General features: G+C 38.1%; 1 protein-coding gene across 6 annotated transcripts in view; it reads left to right on the top strand.

Moving 5' to 3' along the window:
* phf21aa (PHD finger protein 21Aa) overlaps positions 1-21,190 on the top strand; it is a 336,953-nt gene that overhangs the window by 297,121 nt on the left and 18,642 nt on the right. For 4 of the 6 annotated variants that reach the window (XM_072591807.1, XM_072591806.1, XM_072591805.1 and 1 more), the window contains 6 exons: positions 419-479; positions 7,142-7,296; positions 14,429-14,536; positions 17,587-17,742; positions 18,746-18,821; positions 19,192-19,295. In XM_072591807.1, coding sequence (XP_072447908.1) covers positions 419-479; positions 7,142-7,296; positions 14,429-14,536; positions 17,587-17,742; positions 18,746-18,821; positions 19,192-19,295 — 660 coding nt within the window. Of the gene's footprint in view, positions 1-418; positions 480-7,076; positions 7,100-7,141; positions 7,297-14,428; positions 14,537-17,586; positions 17,743-18,745; positions 18,822-19,191; positions 19,296-21,190 lie in introns of all 6 variants that reach the window. The other 2 variants (XM_072591808.1, XM_072591809.1) reach the window with 2 other exon arrangements.

The following is a 21,190-nucleotide window of genomic DNA, read 5'->3' as shown; positions in this document are numbered from 1 at the left end:
CAATAATGTTCCAATAATGAAAATTTTAAATCTACTGATAATGCATGTATAAGAACAGCTCACTTGCTGAATCTTACAGTACAGTAACAGTATTCTGTATGAAGTTTTTGAATCCTTATGATTGCATTCCTTCCTGTTAGAAAGTTTCCAGTTCTATTTGTATTTTGAAGGGAAGGAGGGTGTAATTGAGTTCAGTATTATTGATATGTTTTCTATTGGCTACATGAAATGTTGTCTTTGAGGTTTGCTTTGTGACTAATTCCAGAATGAGACCGAACCAAGTACAGATTGTGACGAGATCAGTAGTAGGAAGAGATGGTCATATCATGGTAATTCAATGGTGATGTGAAGCACAAATCATGAAATTACTAATTTTGTTGTTTGCTCAAAATTGTTTTTGTTTTTATTTGTACAACAGCGCAAAAAGTCTGCAGTAACTTATTTGAACAGCCCTGTGCAACCTGGGACAAGGAGAAGAGGTAAAAAGTCATAAATAACCTCTGATTTTTAAAAAAATTGAACGTTCAATTATTGACTTCAGTCAGTTTATTCTCATTTCTATTAGTAGTAATAGGCGATGGAAGATATAGCTGTTGGTTGGTGTTGAGAAATTAAGCTGGTTTTTATGTTTCATAATAGACCAAACATGAATCAGCTTAACAATCTGTTGAATCTTATGTTTCATCAGATCTCAAAATATTTCAAACAAATTTTATTGAAAAACACTTTTTCGAATATGTTTTCCTGTTTGTCCACTAAAGAGTTGTTATAGCCACTCTCTATCTTGGCCCTGCAATCAGCACCAGCATTTGCTCTACTTTCGATGGTGATGTTTATTTTGTATATTAATTTAAAGAATGTCATCATGTTATTTTAAAGTGCACACGTTAATAGGCTAGCATGGCATGATGTGAACTTGTGCTCACTGTTTACCACTTTGAGAAATCTCAAGTACAATGCATCATGTAAAAGGCCACCTTGTGCATTATTACTTTCAGCTTCTGTATCATCTTCTTTCAAGATTTTGACGACAGTTTCGAAAAAATGAATTCCCCTCCTCCGTATGACTCAATCTCCTACCTTATAGATTAATATATCAATTTATGGTTAATTAAACAATTATGTAAACACTAAGTTTATAATTATTACCAAGTACTTGCAACAACGAATTCCATGATGGGTAAAGATTCATTTATAAGAGCGATTGCAATTTGACTGCAACTTATCCCTGAGATTTCTAGGTATAAAATACTCAGTTTGTTCATGATTATGTATGATCCAAAAGGGAACTTGGATTTGATCAGAATTTAGAAGAATTTGAGCCCTCTTCCAAATATTCCAGTTCTAATGCCACAAGTCACAATTTTAATATATTTAATACCTTAATACCACTCTACATCAGTCATTCCCTTCTCCCCTCTAAGACCACTGCACTTCTCCTGGGCCATAAACACTTCGTTACACCTCTGTGCTTCTCTACCTCACGCCCCTCCTCTAAGATGCTCCTTAAAGTTGACCTCCTTGACTCTGCTTTTGGTCATCTGTCTCAATATTCCCTTATGTGATTGGGTGTTGCATGTGGATTGGTAAGAGGCTTGGGATATTTTAAAATGTTAAAGGTAAGCTGTATGATATTAGCATAATATTTTTCATGATTGCATCACTTGAACATAGGACTCGACCATCTTGATCAGGTGGGCCAATGGGCAGAGGAGTGGCAGGTGGAGTTTAATTTAGACAATAGGCAATAGGTGGCCATTCTGTCCTTCGAGCCTGCACCACCATTCAATATGATCATGGATGATCATCCTTTAATCAGTATCCTGTTTCTTCCTTATCTCCATAACCCTTGATTCCACAATCCTTGAGAGCTCTATCTAACTCTTTCTTAAATGAATCCAGAGACTGGGCCTCCACTGCCCTCTGGGGTAGAGCATTTCACACACCCACCACTCTTTGAGTGAAGAAGTTTCCCCTCATCTCTGTCCTAAATGGTCTACCCCGTAACTTTAAGCTGTGTCCTCTGTTTAGATAAATGTGAGGTGCTGCATTTTGGAAAGGCAATTCTTAGCAGGACTTGTACACTTAATGGTAAGGTCCTGGGTAATGTTGCTGAACAAAGAGACCTTAGAGTACAGTTTCATAGTTGCTTGAAAGTAGAGGCTCGGGTAGATAGGATAGTGAAGAATGCTTTCCATCATTGGTCAGAGCACTGAGTGTAGGAGTTGGGAGGTCATGTTGTAGCTGTACAGGGCATTGGCTAGGCCACATGTGGAATATTGTGTGTAATTCTGGTCTCCCTCCTATTGGAAGGATGTTGTGAAACTTAAAAGGGTTCAGAAAAGATTTACAAGGATGTTGCCAGAGTTGGATGGTTTTAGCTATAGGGAGAGGCTGAATAGGCTGGGGCTGTTTTCCCTGGAGCATCAGAGGCTGAAGGATAACCTTATAGAGGTTTATAAAATCATGAGGGGCATGGATAAGATAAATAGACAAGGTCATTTCCTTGGGGTCGGGGAGTCCAGCACTAGAGGGCATAAGTTTAGAGTGAGAGGGAAAGATTTAAAAGGGACCTAAGGGGCAACTGTTTTCACAAAAAGGGTAGTGCATGTATGGAATGAGCTGCCAGAGGAAATGGGACAGGTACAATTACAACATTTAAAAGGCATCTGCAAGCGTATAGGAAGGGTTTAGAAGAATATGGGTCAATTGCTGGCAAATGGGACTAGGTTAATTTAGGATATCTGGTCAGTGTGGACAATTTGGACAGAAGGTCTGTTTCCATGCTGTACATCTGTATGACCCTATTTCTTGAATATCACAATCACAGTGATATCAAGAAAATTAACCATTTCAATCAAAATGAATCAATTCAGCAGGCGCACTCACCACCACCACCATCACACCACACATATTCCGTGTTTTTCAAAAAAAAAAGGAAAATCAAAAGGCTTACTTACTCCTTTGGCCCCTTATGTATGCAAGACATTGAATATGAAGTATGCCTGCTCCGCCTTTAGTTAAATTTTTGGTCTGATCTTCAACTTCAACTCCACTTACCTATCTTACCTGAATATCACTTGAATTTGTTAATGTGGTACCCATTGAGTAATACCCCATCAATCTGAAAATTGCCTGGTTTTTTGCTACTGTCTCGTCTCTTGTTCAACCAGTTCAACCATGTGGCTATATTTCCCCAACTCCATAAATATTTATCTTATCCATTTTATGTGGCAGCTTATAAAATCTCTTGAAAATCCAACTATTCCACATCTAGTAAATCCTCTTTAACTACCATGATAGATTCTATCTCAAAAAAACTATAGATATTTCTACACCATTTCCCATTCATAAAACCAAATTTGCGCCAAAGTGTTTTCTTGCAACTTAGTTAAAAATGGATTTTGACATTTTCTTGATTTTTGTTTTGACTAACTGGCCTGTCGCATTTATTGTTTCCCTAATTTGTTTACTAGTGTTATTAAAATTACAACCTTCCAATCCATTGGGAAAATTCCAAAATCTATGGAATTTAGGACAATTGCAACCAGTGCATCCATCATTTCTGCAGCTATCTCTTTTGCAAACCTGGAATATATGCCATCAGTCTAGAGGATTAGTTAGCTTTTGATTCCATTAATTTTTCCACAATTTTTCTTTACTGGTAATTATTGTGTAAAATTATTTTTGTGTTCCTCACTTTCTTTCTATTTCTGGTATGCGTTTTGTCTTTTGCGCTGAAGACAGGCACTGGAAACTTGTTTAGCATCATTCCATATTCACATACTATGCTACTTGGGTAATAGTATGAATTTTCTTTTAATTAAATGGTATCCTTACCCTTTTTAATTAGTCACATAGGGATCATTATTTTCTTGGAGTTTCCAATCTCAATTTCAGCAATCATGAAGAATTATGGCATGTTTCTTTAAATGTTTGCCATTACTTATTTGCTGACAAAGTTTTTTCATCTAATTTCATCAGTTATCTTGGTCAACTCGTCCTTTTTAACATAATAATTAGAGCTATTTGAGTTTAATACTCTAGCTTTAGCCTGTATCTATCATTCTGGAATGAGATGTGATTGTAACCTGCTGTTTTCACTGTTCCCCGAGAGGATTTTGTATTATGAGATTACATCTTTTCTTCAATAGGGATATTTATATTAGCATTTCCCTAATTAATTCCAAGGCACATCATTATAAAAAAAAATTTTGAATGCATTCCCATGCATTCCTTTTGATAATTTGATTTATCAAGTCAGTGTGAAAATTCATGTGAAGTGAAGTCACGCAGTTGTTAAAGCTGTAATTTTTAGATATACTACTACGTACTTGAAATGTTAGTGCTTGTTTTAATATTGAGTTTTTGCCATTGAGAATGGATATTCTTAATATATGATTTGACTTCCTTTCATCACTGGCCTAAACTCTTTGAACTGAGAATCCTGCTGTCATTCAAGATGGGAATCTAGGAACAAGAGTAACATTTATATACCCACACAAAACTAATAATTTTTTAAAAACCTACCCCGCTAGGAAATATAAATGCATAAAGCATAATAGTAATGCTTGTTTTGAGAACATAAGGAGTAGAACAGGAATAGACTGCACAAGCCTATTCCATCATTAAACAAGATAGGGGATGCAATAGCCTAGTGGTATTATCCAGAAACTCAGCTAATATTCTGGAGTCCCAAGTTCAAATCCTGCCGTGGGCGATAATGGAATTTGAATTCAGTTTTTTTTAAAAACTGGAATTAAGAACTGATTGCTGATTGTCAGAAAAACCCATCTGACTCACGGGAAGGGAAATCTGCTATCTTCACCTGGTCTGGCCTACATGTGAATCCAGATCTACAGCAATGCAGTTGACTCTCAGGTGTCCTCTGAAAAAGCGTAGCAAGCCACGCAGTTCAAGGTCAGCGAGGGACGGGCAATAAATGCTGGTCAGCCAGCAATGCACATGTTCTAAAATGAATTAAAAATGAAAGCTAATACCTGCGCTTGTTTTTGCATCAATAAGGTCAGCCTCTATCCCTAACTCATAGGAATAAAAATTCCACGATGGTTTCAATTGAACTTTTCAAATTTAATTCTACAAAGTTTTATTTTCTACCTTTTATTTTCCTTACCAGTGTCTCAATCCCACCACCTCCCTCCCCACCTTCCCATTGCTTAAATTGTAACCTGTTAATCAAAAAAGAAATGTGTTTTCCCACGGCATTCAAACTCATCATGTTTATTGATACTTAGTTGACAGGTTACCATAAGGCAAAGTACGTTATTTTCATTTCTCCTTTGTCTGACATTTGTGTTGGCTGTAGAAGTAGAACGAAGGACTAATATATCTACTCATTCGACAGTGAAGGGCTGATAGTGGATGCAGTTGTCTTCATTGAAGTATTCGCTTCCATTTAGTTTTATATCCTCTCCCTCTCCCTCTCCCCTGACCAATTAGGCAGTGATGTAGATGAGAATATAGAATGTAAATGTTACTGATGCCCTTATGATTTAGTGCAAAAGATCAATTGCATTCAAATGTCCCCATTCTTTGCCTTGCTGAATAGTCTATCTTCAACTCTAACTGCATCTTTCAATCCTAGCAGTTTAACTTCCCACGACCATTATTTATTCTATAAAAGTGATCATCAATAGGGTTTTGTTTTTGTTGTTGCTGACTTGGTATTCCCTCTGCGTGAAATTTATTGTAGTAACTTAGAAGTGTTAATTTTCATCAGTATGAGATGCAGTGTAGACTGCACTTCTAAAAAGATTTTTATGCATGAGAGATTTGGGCTTCTGAAATAAGTGCTGGTAGAAGTGATTGGGGATTATTTTAGTCAAAATCCTCTGAAATATGAAATGAAGGTACATCAATTCTAATGGTCTCAATACAGTAACCTTTTTTGTGGAGTAATTTAGAAAATATAGCATATACATCAACCTTCTTACACTATGAACATTCAACCTCCATTTTGCTTAAGACAGCTAGCAGATCCTTTAAAGTCTTTTAGGATTATAAAATGCATCAGTGTGTTTCACACTGTTTTGGATTGGAGTCTGAGTTCTCTCAGAGCTTAGCCAAATAGATCCTGGTTATGTAGTAATTTTTATTACTCTGTGAAGTGCTTTTTTCTTTGATTTAAAATGGCCCCAGAAGAATAATTGCTGCTATTCTGACATTTGGGAATTCTTTTAGATCATCACAAATGCCAGACTCTTTTGCAAAGCAACCTTCAAGTTCTGTGAAATTTGCCGTGAGAGTATTGTTTTTCAATTTCTTGCACCAATCTTGAAGGCCTGGCCAGGAAGTGTTTCAAATTCAGGTCTTGAAAGAAGTAAACAGTATATTACTGATGGACTTTGCAAAAGAATGCTTCGCTCACGCTAGCTTAAGAAGTGGCATATGCTTCACTGGGCTCTGTATTGGATGTTAACAAATATTTTGCACATTTGAGTAATGAAATCTGTGGATATAATTTTCCTGGATATAATCTTGGATTTTATATTTGTAATGGGTGTTTAGAACGCTTCAATGAAAAAAAATCATTTTAATATTTAGTATCTCATGCTATTTTAATTGGCAAATGTAACTATTTTCTGAAATATAAGTTGTCTGTTAAAATTGGGATTTGAACAACTATTCCTGTTTACCAAACAACTGCTTGGGAATTTGATTTAAAATGACCTCACTGTAATATCTTTGAAACAATTTTGCTTTGTGTTAAATTGAGATAAGTCATTCAGGGGGTTGATTTGTTATAGTTTGTTTATTGATTGCTAGGTAGTTAACCCGCAAATAGTAGCTTCGGAAATTTGAGCTGTGAGGTTATTAATTATTATAGTTCACCATGTAATACAATGACCAGTATTATTGTTTATAATCTTGACTAGATGTATCTTTTCTATATATTAAGCCAAGTTGCATTTGTCCAACAAATTAGTGCTGACAAATTTTCTGTCATTCTTCCCTTTTTAATTACATGCCAATTATGTATTTTTGCTTGTTCCTTGTTTTGATTAACTTACAACTGTTTATTAATGCTCCTCCTCCTCCTCTTTCCTCAATGGCAGCCAATGAGGATCAGTGGTTAAAGGTATGTGTGTATATATTTTGTGTTTTTTTTTCTTGTATGTAGGTCGCCCTCCTAAGTACACTAGTGTGCTGGGTATAGGGACTCTGGCACCTTCCTCCCCTCCAAGTCATCCTGCCTCCCCAGATTTCGAAAAAACAGAAAGTTTGCTCAGTTTTGGTGTTCCAGCACAGTCTGCATCCAGCCCCAGCTCTTTAGATGTAAGTTGCCAAATTTCATAAGGTTAATAAGTCAGCAAATTTGAGGTATTAATTATGCAGGCTTATTTATGTATCTTATCTTGGATAATGAGTCATAAAAGAAGCAATATCATAGTAATTTAAACTACCTTGTGAGCTTTTTTCCTTCGACTTTCTTCATTTGCTGGATGCACATTACTGTATGTCTACATAGTTTCTGAGCAAAGAACGCATCTGTATAACACATCACACACTGCTCTATAGCAATAAGTTTAAAATTTACGTCTCTATTTCTGGATTGAAAATTGGATTACTCCTCTGCAAACTGTCAAGATAAGCTGTTCTATACTATTTGAGAGCATTATCTGGACCTTGAAATTTGTTTTATAATTGCATATGCTCACTCGATCTGAGCCCCAGATTCTCAATGTCCCTCAAAATGTAATGCATGATTCTTCTATTAACTGTAATTCAGTACGCTTCCTTGAAACTTAATAAGACGCACTGCAGTTCAGCGACAGTGCGAATGTGTCACTGTATTGATCTTTATGGTTGACAATTTTATTGCCCTGCTAATTTACTCAATAATCATAGAGTCAGAGTCATACATCATAGAAGCAGACCCATCAGTCCAGCTTGTCCATGCCAACCAGATATAGTCCCATTTGTCAGCATTTGGCCCATAGCCTTCTAAATCCTTCCTATTCATCTACTAATCCAGATGCCTTTTAAAAATGATGTAATTTGACCTGCCTCTCCCACTTCCTCTAGCAACTCGTTCCATGCGTGAAAATGTTGCCCCTCAGGTCCATTTTAAGTCTTTCCCTTCTCACCTTAAACCTATCATTTTGGACTCCTTGGCAAAAGACTTTGCCCTTCATGATTTTGTAAACCTCTATCAAGTCACCCCTCAGCCTCTGTCTCTCCAGGGAAAAAATCCCCAGTCCATTCAACCTCTCCCTATAGCTCAAAAACTCCAGTCCGGCAACATCCTTGTAAATCTTTTCTGAACCCTTTCAAGTTTAACAACATCTTTCCCATAGTAGGGAGACCAGAATTTTGTGCAGAATTCGAAAAGTGGCCTAACAACTGTCTTTAGCAGCCAGGCAAATGTGGCAAAATAATGCAAAAGAAATTGTGTGGCTCATGTTTGATGTTTAATTCTTTCTTGCCCTCATTTCCATATACAACCAGATAGCAAGAGAGAGCAAAATACTGTGGATGCTGGAAATCTAAAATAAAAAAGCATAAAATGCTGGAGAAACTCAGCAGGTCTGTTAGCATCTATGGAAAGAGAAACAAAACAAACACTGTCAGATCTGAATTCTTCAGCGTTTTGTTTTTATTTCAGGTTTCAAGTGATTTGCATGACATTGTTTTCCTGTACTTTGCCATAGCTGAACAAATGATGACTTGAGAACGATGCTTCCTCCTTTTCACCTGCAGATAGTCAGCAGATAGTGTAGTTTGGATCAGATTACTCTGGTCACTATTGATTGTTATTATTTGCTTGAATGTGTTAACAGAAGGGTGGTGCACTCTATTGGATTATCATCAAATATGTAGGAATGAATATATCAAAATAGATTACAGCAAAATATTACATATAGAGTCACTTATTAATGAGCAGACCTATGGAGCTGTGGATTGGCAAGTCTCTTGCTCTAGGTGGACATCATCCTCTGGTCTTAAGAGAGCTTGCAAAAGAGGTAGTAGATGCATAAAGTAGTTGGTATTAATTTTGCAAAATGCCCTAGATTCAGGAAAGGTTCCGTCATGTGACAGTAGCAAGTTAACCCTGTCAGTTCAAGAAGAGGTTGAGGTACAAAAGAGGAGGCTTTTTTCTGGTTAACTTGACATCTGTCATGGGAAGCTATAAGAATCGGTCATTAAAGAGATTATATCTGAGCAGTTTGACTCCAGCAAATCAGGAAATGTCAGCATGGTTTTATCAAAGGGAAATCATGTTTAATCATTTCTTTGGAATTCTTTGAAGGAATAATATGTTCTGCGTATCAAGCAGAGACTGTGGCTGTAATATACTTGGATTACCAGAAGGAATTTGTTCAGCTGCCACATCAAAGGTTGTTGCAGAACCTAAAGCCTCATGGTGTAGGGGGTCGCATATTAAAATGGATAGATAATTGGCTTGGTGGCTGAATTACCTTCACATGAAAAATTAATTATTGGGGCCTCCACTTTTTATGATCAAGTCAATGATTTAGGTTAAGGGAATAAAGTCATGGTAGCTAACTTCACAGTCAACACATAAATAGTAAAGTATGCTCTGAAGCAGACAAGTTCCAGATAAATATATTTTGAGAGTAGACAAAAGTCTGACAAATGGAGTATAATGTGGGAGGATGTGAAATTGTTTACTTAACAGGGCAAATGAAAGTATTCAGATGGAGGACAACTGCAGAATTCTAAGGTACACAAGAATTTGGGTGTTTTAGTATGAGTCAGAAAAAGCTGTTATTCAGTATATCACATAATCAAGAAGGTAATGAGATGGTTTTTTTTGAGAGGAATTGAATATAAAAGCATCTGAGTATAACTTAAGTGAAGAATGACTGCAGAATTTCAAGATGGAGAGGGATTTCAGTTTTTGGTGCATGAGTCACAAAATGTTAGGATGCAAGTACATCATGTAATCAAGAAGACTAATGGGATGTCGTTTATTACAAAAGGAGTTGAATATTGAAGTGTCATATCTTAGCTTTTGTTGTACAGGCTATCTCTGATGTTATGTGCAGTTTTGATTCCTCACAGTATATAAATGTATTGCAGTTGTTTCAAAGGAACTTTTACTAGGTAGCTGGAATGATTGGAATGCCTAGTTGGACAGAGTCAAATCAAGCTGGAAGTAGCATAGTAGGTCATGTAGCATCAGATGAATAGGGGACTCGAAGTTTAGGTCTGGTCCTTCCTGATGAAAGGTCCTGACTTGAAATGTCGACTCCCCTGCGCCTCTGATGCTGTACCTTTTCCAGCTCCATACTTTATCAACTCTTACTTTCCAGAATCTGCAATCCTCACTATCTTAGTGCCACTTTGAGCTTATTTCTACTGCGGTTTAGAAGGGAGAAGGGTGGCTTGATTGAAATGTATGAAGTCCTGTGTGATTTTGAAAAAACGGATGTGGAACATCTGTTTCATCTAGAGAATTGGTCCTGAACTAGGGGAACTGTTTAAACATTAAGGGTCACCTTTATAGAGGAGTACCTGACTGTTGAAGATCCAAAATTTATCGAGACAATTGGTGAAATTTAAATTCAATTAATAAATCTGAATATGATGATCGTCAGTGACAACCATGAAACTATCATCAATTGCCTTAAAAACCTATCTTAGTCACTAGTGTCCTGCAGGTCTGGAAACCTGTCCTTACTAGATTTGGCCTAAATCTGACTCCTGGCTGACTGCAGTGCGATTAGCTCTTACCTGTCCTCTGAAATGGCAAAACACAATATTCAGTTCAAGGATGACTAAATTAGGGATGGGTAACAGAAATTACCCTTGCCAGTGAAAGCCACACCTAATGAAAAAAATAAAGGAAAGCTCTATACGACTTCAGTTAGGCCATGTTTGGAGTATGGTATACAGTCTAGTCCCCACATTATAGGAAGGATGTTGAGGCTTTGGAGAGGGTGCACAAGAGTTTACCAGAATGTTGCCTGGATTAATGTATTGGCTGTAATGAGAAGTTGGGCATACTTGGAGGTTTTTTTCATGAGTGTTGGAGGCTGAGGGGCGACTGGTTAGAAATATATAAAATTGTGATAGGTATGGATAGGGTGGAGAGTGCGTGTATTTCTCCCTGGATAGAAATGTCAAGTACTAGGGTGCATAGATTTAAGGTGAAAGGGGGAAAATGTAAAGAAGATGTATGAGGCAAGTTTATTTTACAGTGGATACTAGGTGCCGGGGAAGTGGTAGAAGCAGAAGTGATAATTGTGTTTAAAAGGCATTTATACAGACATGAACAGGAAGAGTATGGAGGGGGACGGACATATGCAGGCAGATAGGATTACTTTAGAACATCATCATGGTCAACGCAGACAGAGTGGGCCAAAGGACCTATTGAAGTGTATCGTGTGTCTTGTGCATGGGGTCTATTCAACCAACTCAGCAATATTTACGGTGCCATGGCCATAGTTTGTCTCCATTGCCCTCTGTTTTATCTCTGGGCAGATTTTTGATATTGGCACCTTTAACTGCCCTTTTATTGGGCATAGGACAGGAAGAACCCATGTTCACGCCAACCACCACCTGACCTAATCCCAAGGCTATCCTCAACTATAACTTGCAAACTGCTGCTGGGACCTGTCTTAGACTGCAAGATACCAAAAACATGGTACAAAGTTCAGATGCAGACTTGTGTTTGGAAATTTGCAAAATGGCATTTTGCTAGCTCTTGACAAAAATCCAGCTCAAGGAATCTTGAGTGATATAGATAGATTAAGTAATTGGGAAGAAATTTAGCTAAAGGAGTGTAATAGGGGAAAATGTGAGGTTAACAACTTTGATAGGAAGAACATGAAAGCAAAATATTACTTAAATGGGGAAAGATAGAGTGCTCTAGTACAGAAGGATCTGGTTCTCCTTGTACATGAACATGATACAGCAACTAATTAGGAAGTCACTATGCTGGACTTATCGCAAGGTGTAGGAGTGTGAAAATAGGTTGTTGTGTTACTATTATCAAGGTCATTGATTATACCACACTTGGACTGCTGCATTAAACTTTCTTATTTAAGGAGGGATATGCTTGAATTGGAGGCAGTCCAGAGAAAGTTGCTTTATTGATTCCTGTCTTGTAAGTTGTCTTGTTAGGCAAGATTGAGCAATTTAAGCTTATTGTCTTTGGACTTTAGAAAAATAAGAGGTGATCTGAGGAGCCTTAATGGGTGGGTGTTCAGAGGATGTTTCTCCTCATGGAAGAATCTAGAACTGGGGGCACAAGTTCAAAATAAAGGGTCTCCCATTTAAGACTGAGAAGAGGACCTACTTTCTCAGTGGGCCATTTGTGTGCAGAGTTCTGTTCCTCAGTGACCAGTGGAGGCTGGATCATTGGGCATGAAAGGTTTTTGATCTACAAGGAAATTGAGAGTTATGAAGAACAGACAAGAAATGAAATTGAGGCCACAATCTGATTAGCTGTGATCGTACTGAACGACAGGGTAGGTTATAGAGTCATGGAGCCCTACAGCACAGAGACAGGTTCTTTGGCCCAAACTAGTCCATGCCAATCACAATGTATATCCACGCTAACTCCACTTCCCTGCACTTGGTCCATATCTTTCTAATCCTTTCCTGTCAATGTATTTGTCCAAATGCCTTTTAAATGTTGTTAGTGTACTTGTCTCAAACACTTGAGCTAGCAGCTCATTCTATATGCGTACCACCCTTTGTGTAAAAAGAAAGTTGCCCCTCAGGTTCCCTTTTATTTTCTTTCCTCTAACCTTAAACTGATGCCCTATAGTTTTTGATTCCCCAACCTTGGGAAAAAGACTGAGTGCATTCACCCTTTCCAAACCATTCATTATCATCTATACCTCTATAAGGTCCGCCCCCGTTCTCCTATGCTCTAAAGAAAAACGTCCTAGCTTGTCCAACCTCTTCCCTATGACTCAGACCATTGAGTCTTGGCAACATCCTTGTAAATTTCTTCTGCACTCTTTCCAGTTTAATAATATCCTTCCTATAGCAAGGTGACCAAAACTGAACACAATACTTAAAGTGCAGCTTCACCAAGGTTCAAGGCACAAATGTTCTACTTTTTTAAAATATTCATATGTAATGCAGACAAGAATTGATGCCATTAGCAAAGATACAAATATGGAGTTGGGTATCAAATCAGTCATGATTCCATTGCATTGTGGAACAGGCTCAGTGAGTTAAGTAGCTGACTCCCACTCCTATCTTCTAAGTGTGTCTGGTGAAATGATAGACCATTGGTTATATCTGGAAAATCACTCAGTTATTGAGAGTTTGTCGAGTGGGGCATGGCGTAAACTTGGAATGCATTGCTGATGTATGCAGTCTGAATTTAATTTATTAAGGTATACTTCATGAGTGTTTTCCCACTCATCATGTGTTTTGAAAGTTTGAAAAAGTAAAAGCACTGATATTTGTAAAAAAAGGGCACCTTCTCTTTCACTCTGACACCTGTTAAAAAAAATTATTCCTATTGTGCATTCTTTTTGCTATTCTATCTTGAGTAATGTATCTTGAATACTTTGTAAATACTTGATGTAATGTATAGGCTGGTAGAGCTAAAAACAGTTTGTTCACTATATGATTGAATGCTAAGATGGAAGAACTACCATAAAAGAGGAATGAATATTTCTTGTCCCTGACTTTGTAATTCACTGTTTTTACTGATGTTCAATGTGAAATATAGATGGATGCAGATATTGTAGATACTTACATTAAGTATGATTCCTGCAGTTGAGAAATAACGTTGAATTCTGTGATGACATTGATTATGTAATGTATTGAATATTGTGTTGATATTAGAACTACATTGAAAAAGAAAAATTTAGTTGTTGAAAAGTTTCAGATTTGATTTTGAGGGACTGATTTATTGCACATTTAATGTGTTCCAACTTTCAGAAATGGATTCATTTATATATGTTTGAAACTTTGTTCTGGAAGTAACAAAAACAGTCGTTAATTTTGCAGGCAACATTTTAAAAACACTCTTTTGCAGTTACAACTTTAATATTAATTGATAGCCGCCTCTCTTCTAGTCTTTTTTTTTAAAAGCAATGTTACTGAAATCTGTATTGAAGTTTTTTTTAATTTAAAATTTGAGTGTCAGAGGCGGTAACCTATTTGTTCTCTGGGAGCAGGCTTCAAGCTTTACTCAAGCAGACTTTAGTTGCAGAATTTGATACATCCACTGAATGATTCTTCCCAAAATGCAACAGGAAATGTATATTAATTTGTACCCGGCGTATGTGAGAATTAGCATTTGAATCAGTAGGTTTGTTGTACACAGAGGACAGTCAATGCACTAACAGTTATTGCAGTAAAGCACACGTGTTGTAGCAATTCAGAAGAATCTGAATGGGTTAACATGGAATGTCGTGAATGGACATTTACAAATTTATTTTAATTTTTTTTATTTTAAAACATCTTTAACTAGGGTTTGCCCTATTTAGCCACAAGGGCTACTTTACAAAGGGGCCCTGTCAGCAAGATACAAGATGAGACAAACGACATTGAAAACATCACAAAAAATACAACCTTGTCTGTGAGTGCATTTATATTTGTTTAAAATGTATTTCAGGATCTCTTTAAGCATTGAACTCGAAGAGAGTTTTTTCTCAAAGGTGATTAGGATACAGAAGTAAAGGCAGCTTGGACTGGAAAGTACTGTTTGGCAAAGATGGTGCAGACCTGGAGTAGATCTTGTTCAGAATGACATTTAAAGCAAAACGTGGGTTGGAAAGCCAATTGACTGATTTGGAGGGAGACTTGTAATCTGTTTCAACTGCCTGTCCACAGTGCAACCTAATCACATATTTAACGTATTTATTTATTTGATTTATTCATTCATTCATTCATTTTAATTGTTTATCTTCATCCAATTTTATTGAAAATTCAGCAGTGAACATTGTGTTGTACAAGATACCTTATTAGAAGACAATATAAATTAGAGTCATAGAGATGTACAGCACAGCAACAGACCCTTCGGTCCAACTCCATGCTGACCAGATATCCTAACCTAATGTAGTACCACTTGCCAGCACTTGGCCCATATCCCTCTAAACCCGTCCTATTCACGTACTCATCCAGATGCCTTTTAAATGTTGTAATTGAACCAGCCTCCATCGCTTCCTCTGGCAGTTCATTCCATATCCGCAACACCTTTAATTTGGAAAAGTTGCCCCTTAGGTCTCTTTTGTATCTTTCCCCTCTCACCTTAAACCTATGCCCTCTAGTTCTGGACTCCCCCACCCCAGGGAAAAGACTTTGTCCATTTATCCTATCCATGCACCTCATGATTTTATAAACCTTGATAAGGTCACCCCTCAGTCCCATGACGCTCCAGGGAAAACAGCCCCAACCTACTTAGCCTCTCCCTATACTCAAATCCTACCATCCTGTAAATCTTTTCTTCTGAATCCTTTCAAGTTTCACAACATCCTTCCAATAGGAAGGAGACCAGAATCGCATGCAATGCTTTAAAAGTGGCCTAACCAACGTCCTGTACAGCTGCAATATGACCTCTGATACCAGTGCTCTGACCAATAAAGGAAAGCCTACCAAACGCTGCCTTCTCTATCCTATCTACCTTAGGCTCTACTTTCAAGGAACCAAGGTCTCTTTGTTCAGCAAAACTCCTTCGTACCTTATCGTTAAGTGTATAAGTACTGCTAAGATATGCTGCCCCAAAATGCAGCACCCCGCATTTATCTAAATTAAACTCTGTCTGCCACTTCTCAGCCCATTTGCCCATCTGATCAACATCCAATTGTAATCTGACGTAACCACCTTCGCTGTCCACTAGACCTCCAATTTTGGTGTCATCTGGAAACTTACTAACTATATACCTCCTATGTTCATATCCAAATCATGTATATAAAAGTAGAGGACCCAGCACGAACCCTTGTGGCACTCCACTAGTCACAGGCCTCCAGTCTGAAAAGCAACCCTCCACCACCACCCTCTGCCTTCTACCTTTGAGCCAGTTCTGTATCCAAATGTCTAGTTCTCCCTGTATGCCATGATATCTAACTTTGCGAACCACCCTTCCACGGGGATCTTGTTAAACGCTTTACTGAAGTCCACATAGATCACGTCCACCGCTCTGTTCTCATCAGTCCTCTTTGTTACTTCTTCAAAAAAAAACTCAATCAAGTTCATGGGATATGATTTCCCATGCACAAAGCCATGCTGACTATCCCTAATCAGTCCTTGCCGTTCCAAATACATGTAAATCCTGTCCCTCAGGATTCCCTACAACAACTTACCCACCACTGATGTCAGGTTCACTGGTCTATAATTCCTTGGCTTATCCTTTGCACCTTAAATAGTAGCACCACATTATCCAATCTCCATTCACCTGTGACTATCAGTGATATCTAACTTTGCGAACCACCCTTCCACAGGTGACTATCAATATCTCAGCAAGGGGCCCAGCAATCACTTCTGTAGCTTCCCACAGAGTTCGAGGGTACACCTGACCAGATCCTGAGGATTTATCCTTATGTACGTGTCTCAAGACATCCAGCACTTCCTTCACTGTAATATGGACATTTCCAAGATGTCACTATCTATTTCCCTCCATTCTATATCTTCCATGTCCTTATCCACAGTAAACACTGATGCAAAATACTCGTTTAGTATTTCCCCATCTCCTGTCGCTCCACACATAGGCTGCCTTACTGATCTTTGAGGGGCCCTATTCTCTCCCCAGTTGCCCTTTTGTCCCTAATGTATTTGTAAAAGCCCTTTGGATTCTCCTTGACTCTATTTGCCAAAGCTATCTCATGTCGCCTTTTTGCCTTCCTGATCTCCTGCTTAAGTATACTGTTACTGCCTTTATACTCTTCTAAGGATTTACTTGATCTCTCCTCAATATACCTGACATTTGCTTGCTTCCTTTTTCTTAACCAAACCCTCAATTTCTCTAGTCATGCAGCTTTCCCTACACCTACCAGCCTTTCCTTTCACCCTAACAGGAATATACTATCTCTGGAGTGTCATCTCATTTTTGAAGGCTTCCAATTTTCCAGCCATCCCTTTACCTGCAAACATCTGCCCCCAAACAGCTTTTGAAAGTTCTTGCCTAATACCTAATATCTTTTGATATCATGAATAAAAACCTAACTAGGTCTTGATTTAAGATATTATTCTCGAACAATTTGTATATACTTGCAGATATGTCTGTAATAATCTTAAAAGGAAAAGAGAAAGGAGTATTATGGAAAAGAATTCAAATTTCACAATTTTGAATTTGCTTTTGGTGAGCCCTTTGGCTTCAGCACAGATACTGATCTACCAAGTGCTGCATCTCAGTGGTGCAGCTAAATCATTCCCTACACAAACCTGCTTTAGCTTCCACATTAGGGTGTAGCTGAGGCTGGATTAAGGAAATTTCAACTCAGACTATGATCCAGATTTGAATCGGTTTGTCAGAATTCCTAGGAGTATAGATGTCATGAAGCATGGGTCAGATGTTTATTTAGGCTACTGTCTGCCACATTGGGAGCCCAGTGCTGATAACTGTAGTGAAAGTTTAAAACCCCAATTTATAATTTAAGCATGTAAATGATTGTGTAACTTTTTTTTTGATAGGGTGACATCCATGAGGATTTCTGCTCTGTGTGTCGGCGTAGTGGACAGCTGCTGATGTGTGACACTTGTTCTCGTGTGTATCACCTGGAGTGCCTGGACCCGCCATTAAAAGCCATTCCGAAAGGAATGTGGATTTGTCCCAAATGTCAGGAGCAGGTGTGGGCTTAGATAGTGCCTTAGATTAATTTAGTCAAATGTAGCTCAAGTATTTTAGGGTTTTGCTTTGGTAGCATTTTTGGTGGGATTTACTCTTTAATTCTAATTTAATTCGACGTAGTGTCTCAAACACTCCAGGGTATACACATAGATATAATTCAGGACACTAACGTAGTAAAATCAGCAGTGACTAGTATCTGATAAATTTACCAGCTTTAGCTGTTCTCTGGTCATTAGGGATTACAATGACCCCAGACTATTATTGTTGAGATAAATAGTGTAATGGTTGGTTTAAATATATCAGACAGTATTATTGGAACTGGATGTTCTTTCATCTCAGATCCCTTTTTAAGTCTAGAATTTGAAGAATGCTAGTCAGTTCTGGCAGATAGCGGTTAAAGACCTGAAGTGAAATTTAGTATGAATATTCTCAAAATATAGCTTACCTGAACCAATTGTAATTTAGAATTCCTGACACTAGGTTTGCCAAACCTTTTGAAGAGAGATCCATGAATAGGTGGTATGCATAAAAATACTGCACCTGTACATGAAAGAATTTTTTTTTGTGTGGCTTTTATTAAGGAATATTATTTGCATCTCAGTCTGCTACACCACCCCTGAGAATATCATACCACCACAAACACAAAGAGACTAACACTTTATTCTCTTACCATAGTCATCCATTTGTCATGTGCATTTCCAGGCACAAATTGGACATTGCTGTTGATATGTCATTTAAAAAATCAAATTTTCTTTCATTGAAATGCAAATTGTGTTCTGAGGCATCAATACTAAGGGAAAGGAAATTGCAAAGAATAAATTTGCGTCAGTACTTTACGGATTGACCAGCCTTTACCCAAAAGCAAGTCTTGTCTTGTCATTCAAGTCAGTTTTTGTTTGGTAATTAAGCAAATTATTTTTGTTTTCAGCAAATGCTAGGACTGTAAAGAGTTTAAGAAAGTGACATGTTCTATCCATCACTGTTGGAAACATTTTTCTTTAGATCCTTAAAAAGGAAGAAGCAATCCCGTGGCCTGGAACATTAGCTATTGTCCATTCTTACATTGCCTACAAAGCTGGTAAGAGTTTGCCATTCTCTGAACCTGTCAACAAGAAACGTTGACTCATCGTTGAATGTATCAGATCATCTATGAATTAAACTGATGCTTTTGCTCTTCAGAATAGATTTTGTGTAGTCTTTTTTTTCCCCTCTCCTCTTCTGCGGTTGTATGAATTGACGTTTTATATGTAGTCCCCCTAGCAACTCGAAAACGTAATAGAAGAACCTGTGGGACATAGTGTGTAACACCTTATTTTATTTTTTTAAACATGTGCTCTTAGATTAATACAATTCCTTTTCAAAAATCATGCTAATATTCAAAATTGTATAGCAGCTATGTTTGTCAAATCTGTTACAGGTTGTCAAATTTTATTTTTTCTATTTTTCAGCAAAAGAAGAAGAAAAGCAGAAGTTATTGAAGTGGAGTGCGGAGCTAAAGCAGGAGCGAGAACAGTTAGAACAGAAAGTCAAACAGCTGAGTAACTTCATAACGGTGAGTTAGACAGGTGCAAGAGATTGTTGGGCTGACTTAGAAACACAAAGTCGTGATTATAAATTAGAAGTAAGAAGCAGCACCGGACAGCATTTTCTGGAAGGAGACAATTTTTTTAATGCAGTTGGTTTCATGTTTGGAAACTGGATGTTTAGAAGAATTGGTTGGAGTTTTTAAAAGTACTGTCTTTCATTGGTGGAAGTGACAATAGAAATCTTCATGTATGTCAAATATATAGCCTCAATGTTTCAACCCACGAGTCATTTAGTCACTGTCACAAGAAAACCGTGTAACTGGATGAGAAGTTTGTCTGTACCAACCAATCAAATTGTAGGCCTAACATAACCAATCTTATAAGCTGTAGCTAGTGAGTCATAATTCAGACTTTACTTTTTCTCACTGGCTGTGCAAAATTTGAAGATGGTTCCAGAGAATTATAATTAAAGGTCAGTTTAGTTTGTTTATGTTTTAGGAATATAATTTTTAAACAGTCATTTAGAACTGCAAAATTTGTCTCCTGCCAAGAAACAAAGGGATATTTTGACAAGTGACAATGTCCTGATGAGTACAAGACAAACAATTTCAATAACTTTTATCAATTGTTGGGTTGATGAAACAAAACATAAGTTACAGGAAAAGCTCAGCAGGTCTGGCAGCATCTGTGGAGAGAAATCAGTTAACGTTTTGGGTCCAGTGACCCTTTCTCAGCTGATAGTAGCTAGGAAAATGTTGGTTTATATTGCAGAAGAAAGGGTTGGGGGGAGGGTGTAACGAGTGAAGAATAGGTGGGGATAGAACCCAAAAAAAGAGAAGAACAGTTGGAGACACAAAGGAGTTGATAATGATCTGGCTAGAAGGATGAATAGCTGTTAACAGACTATTAGTAGCCTAACAATAGGCAGCACGGTGGCACAGTGGTTAGCACTACTGCCTCACAGTGCCAGAGACCTGGGTTCAATTCCCGCTTCAGGCAACTCTCTGTGTGGAGTTTGCACATTCTCCCCGTGTCTGCGTGGGTTTTCTCCGGGTGCTCCGGTTTCCTCCCACAGTCCAAAAAATGTGCAGGTTAGGTGAATTGACCATGCTAAATTGCTCATAGTGTAAGGGGCAGGGGTAAAATGTAGGGGAATGGGTCTGGGTGGGTTGTGCATTGGTGTGGACTTGTTGGGTCGAAGGGCCTGTTCCCACGTTGTAAGTAATGGCAGGCTCTGTGAAAACAAGGCCTGGTGTGTGTGGCAGGGGGCAAGAACATGGGGGAGTTCAAGCACTAAAATGATTGAATTCGATATTGAGTCTGCGAAGTCCCCAAGCAAAAATGAAGTGGTGTTCTTCCAGCTTGTTGCTGAGCTTTGCTGAAACACTGCAGCAAACCTGAGACAGATATTGACCAAGGAACATGATGGTGTGTTAAAGTGGCAGGCAACTAGAAGCTCGGGATGTTTTTTTTGTTGGTGGAATGTAGATGTTTTGCAACACAGATACCCAGTTTATGCTTCATTTCCCCTGTGTCGAGGAGACCACATTGTGAGCAGTGAATGTAGTAGACTAGATTGTGGGAAGTGCAGGTGAAATGCTGCTTTAACTGGAAAGTATGTTTGGGCCCATGGATATTGATTAGGGAGGAGGCAAATGGGCAGGTGTTACACCATCAGCGGTTGCAGGGGAAAGGGCCATGGGGTAGGTGGAGGGTCCTTGGAGTGAAGGAAGGGTGGACCCGGGTGTCCCAGAGGGAACGGTCCCTGTGGATTGTTAATAAGTTTGTTTTTGAAGGAATGCACTTTGTTATAATTTCAACATCAGAATGCGTGATACTGGCTGTCAGTAGAATGAATTTTTATTAACAGTTTAGGTTCTATAAATTTAAAAGCTGTTTTCAGTTTGTTTGCATGTTACAG

Source organism: Chiloscyllium punctatum, chromosome 22 (assembly GCF_047496795.1).
Source record: "Chiloscyllium punctatum isolate Juve2018m chromosome 22, sChiPun1.3, whole genome shotgun sequence".
NCBI classification, from domain to species: Eukaryota; Metazoa; Chordata; class Chondrichthyes; order Orectolobiformes; family Hemiscylliidae; genus Chiloscyllium; species Chiloscyllium punctatum.
This window is presented reverse-complemented; position numbering and strand designations above follow the sequence as displayed.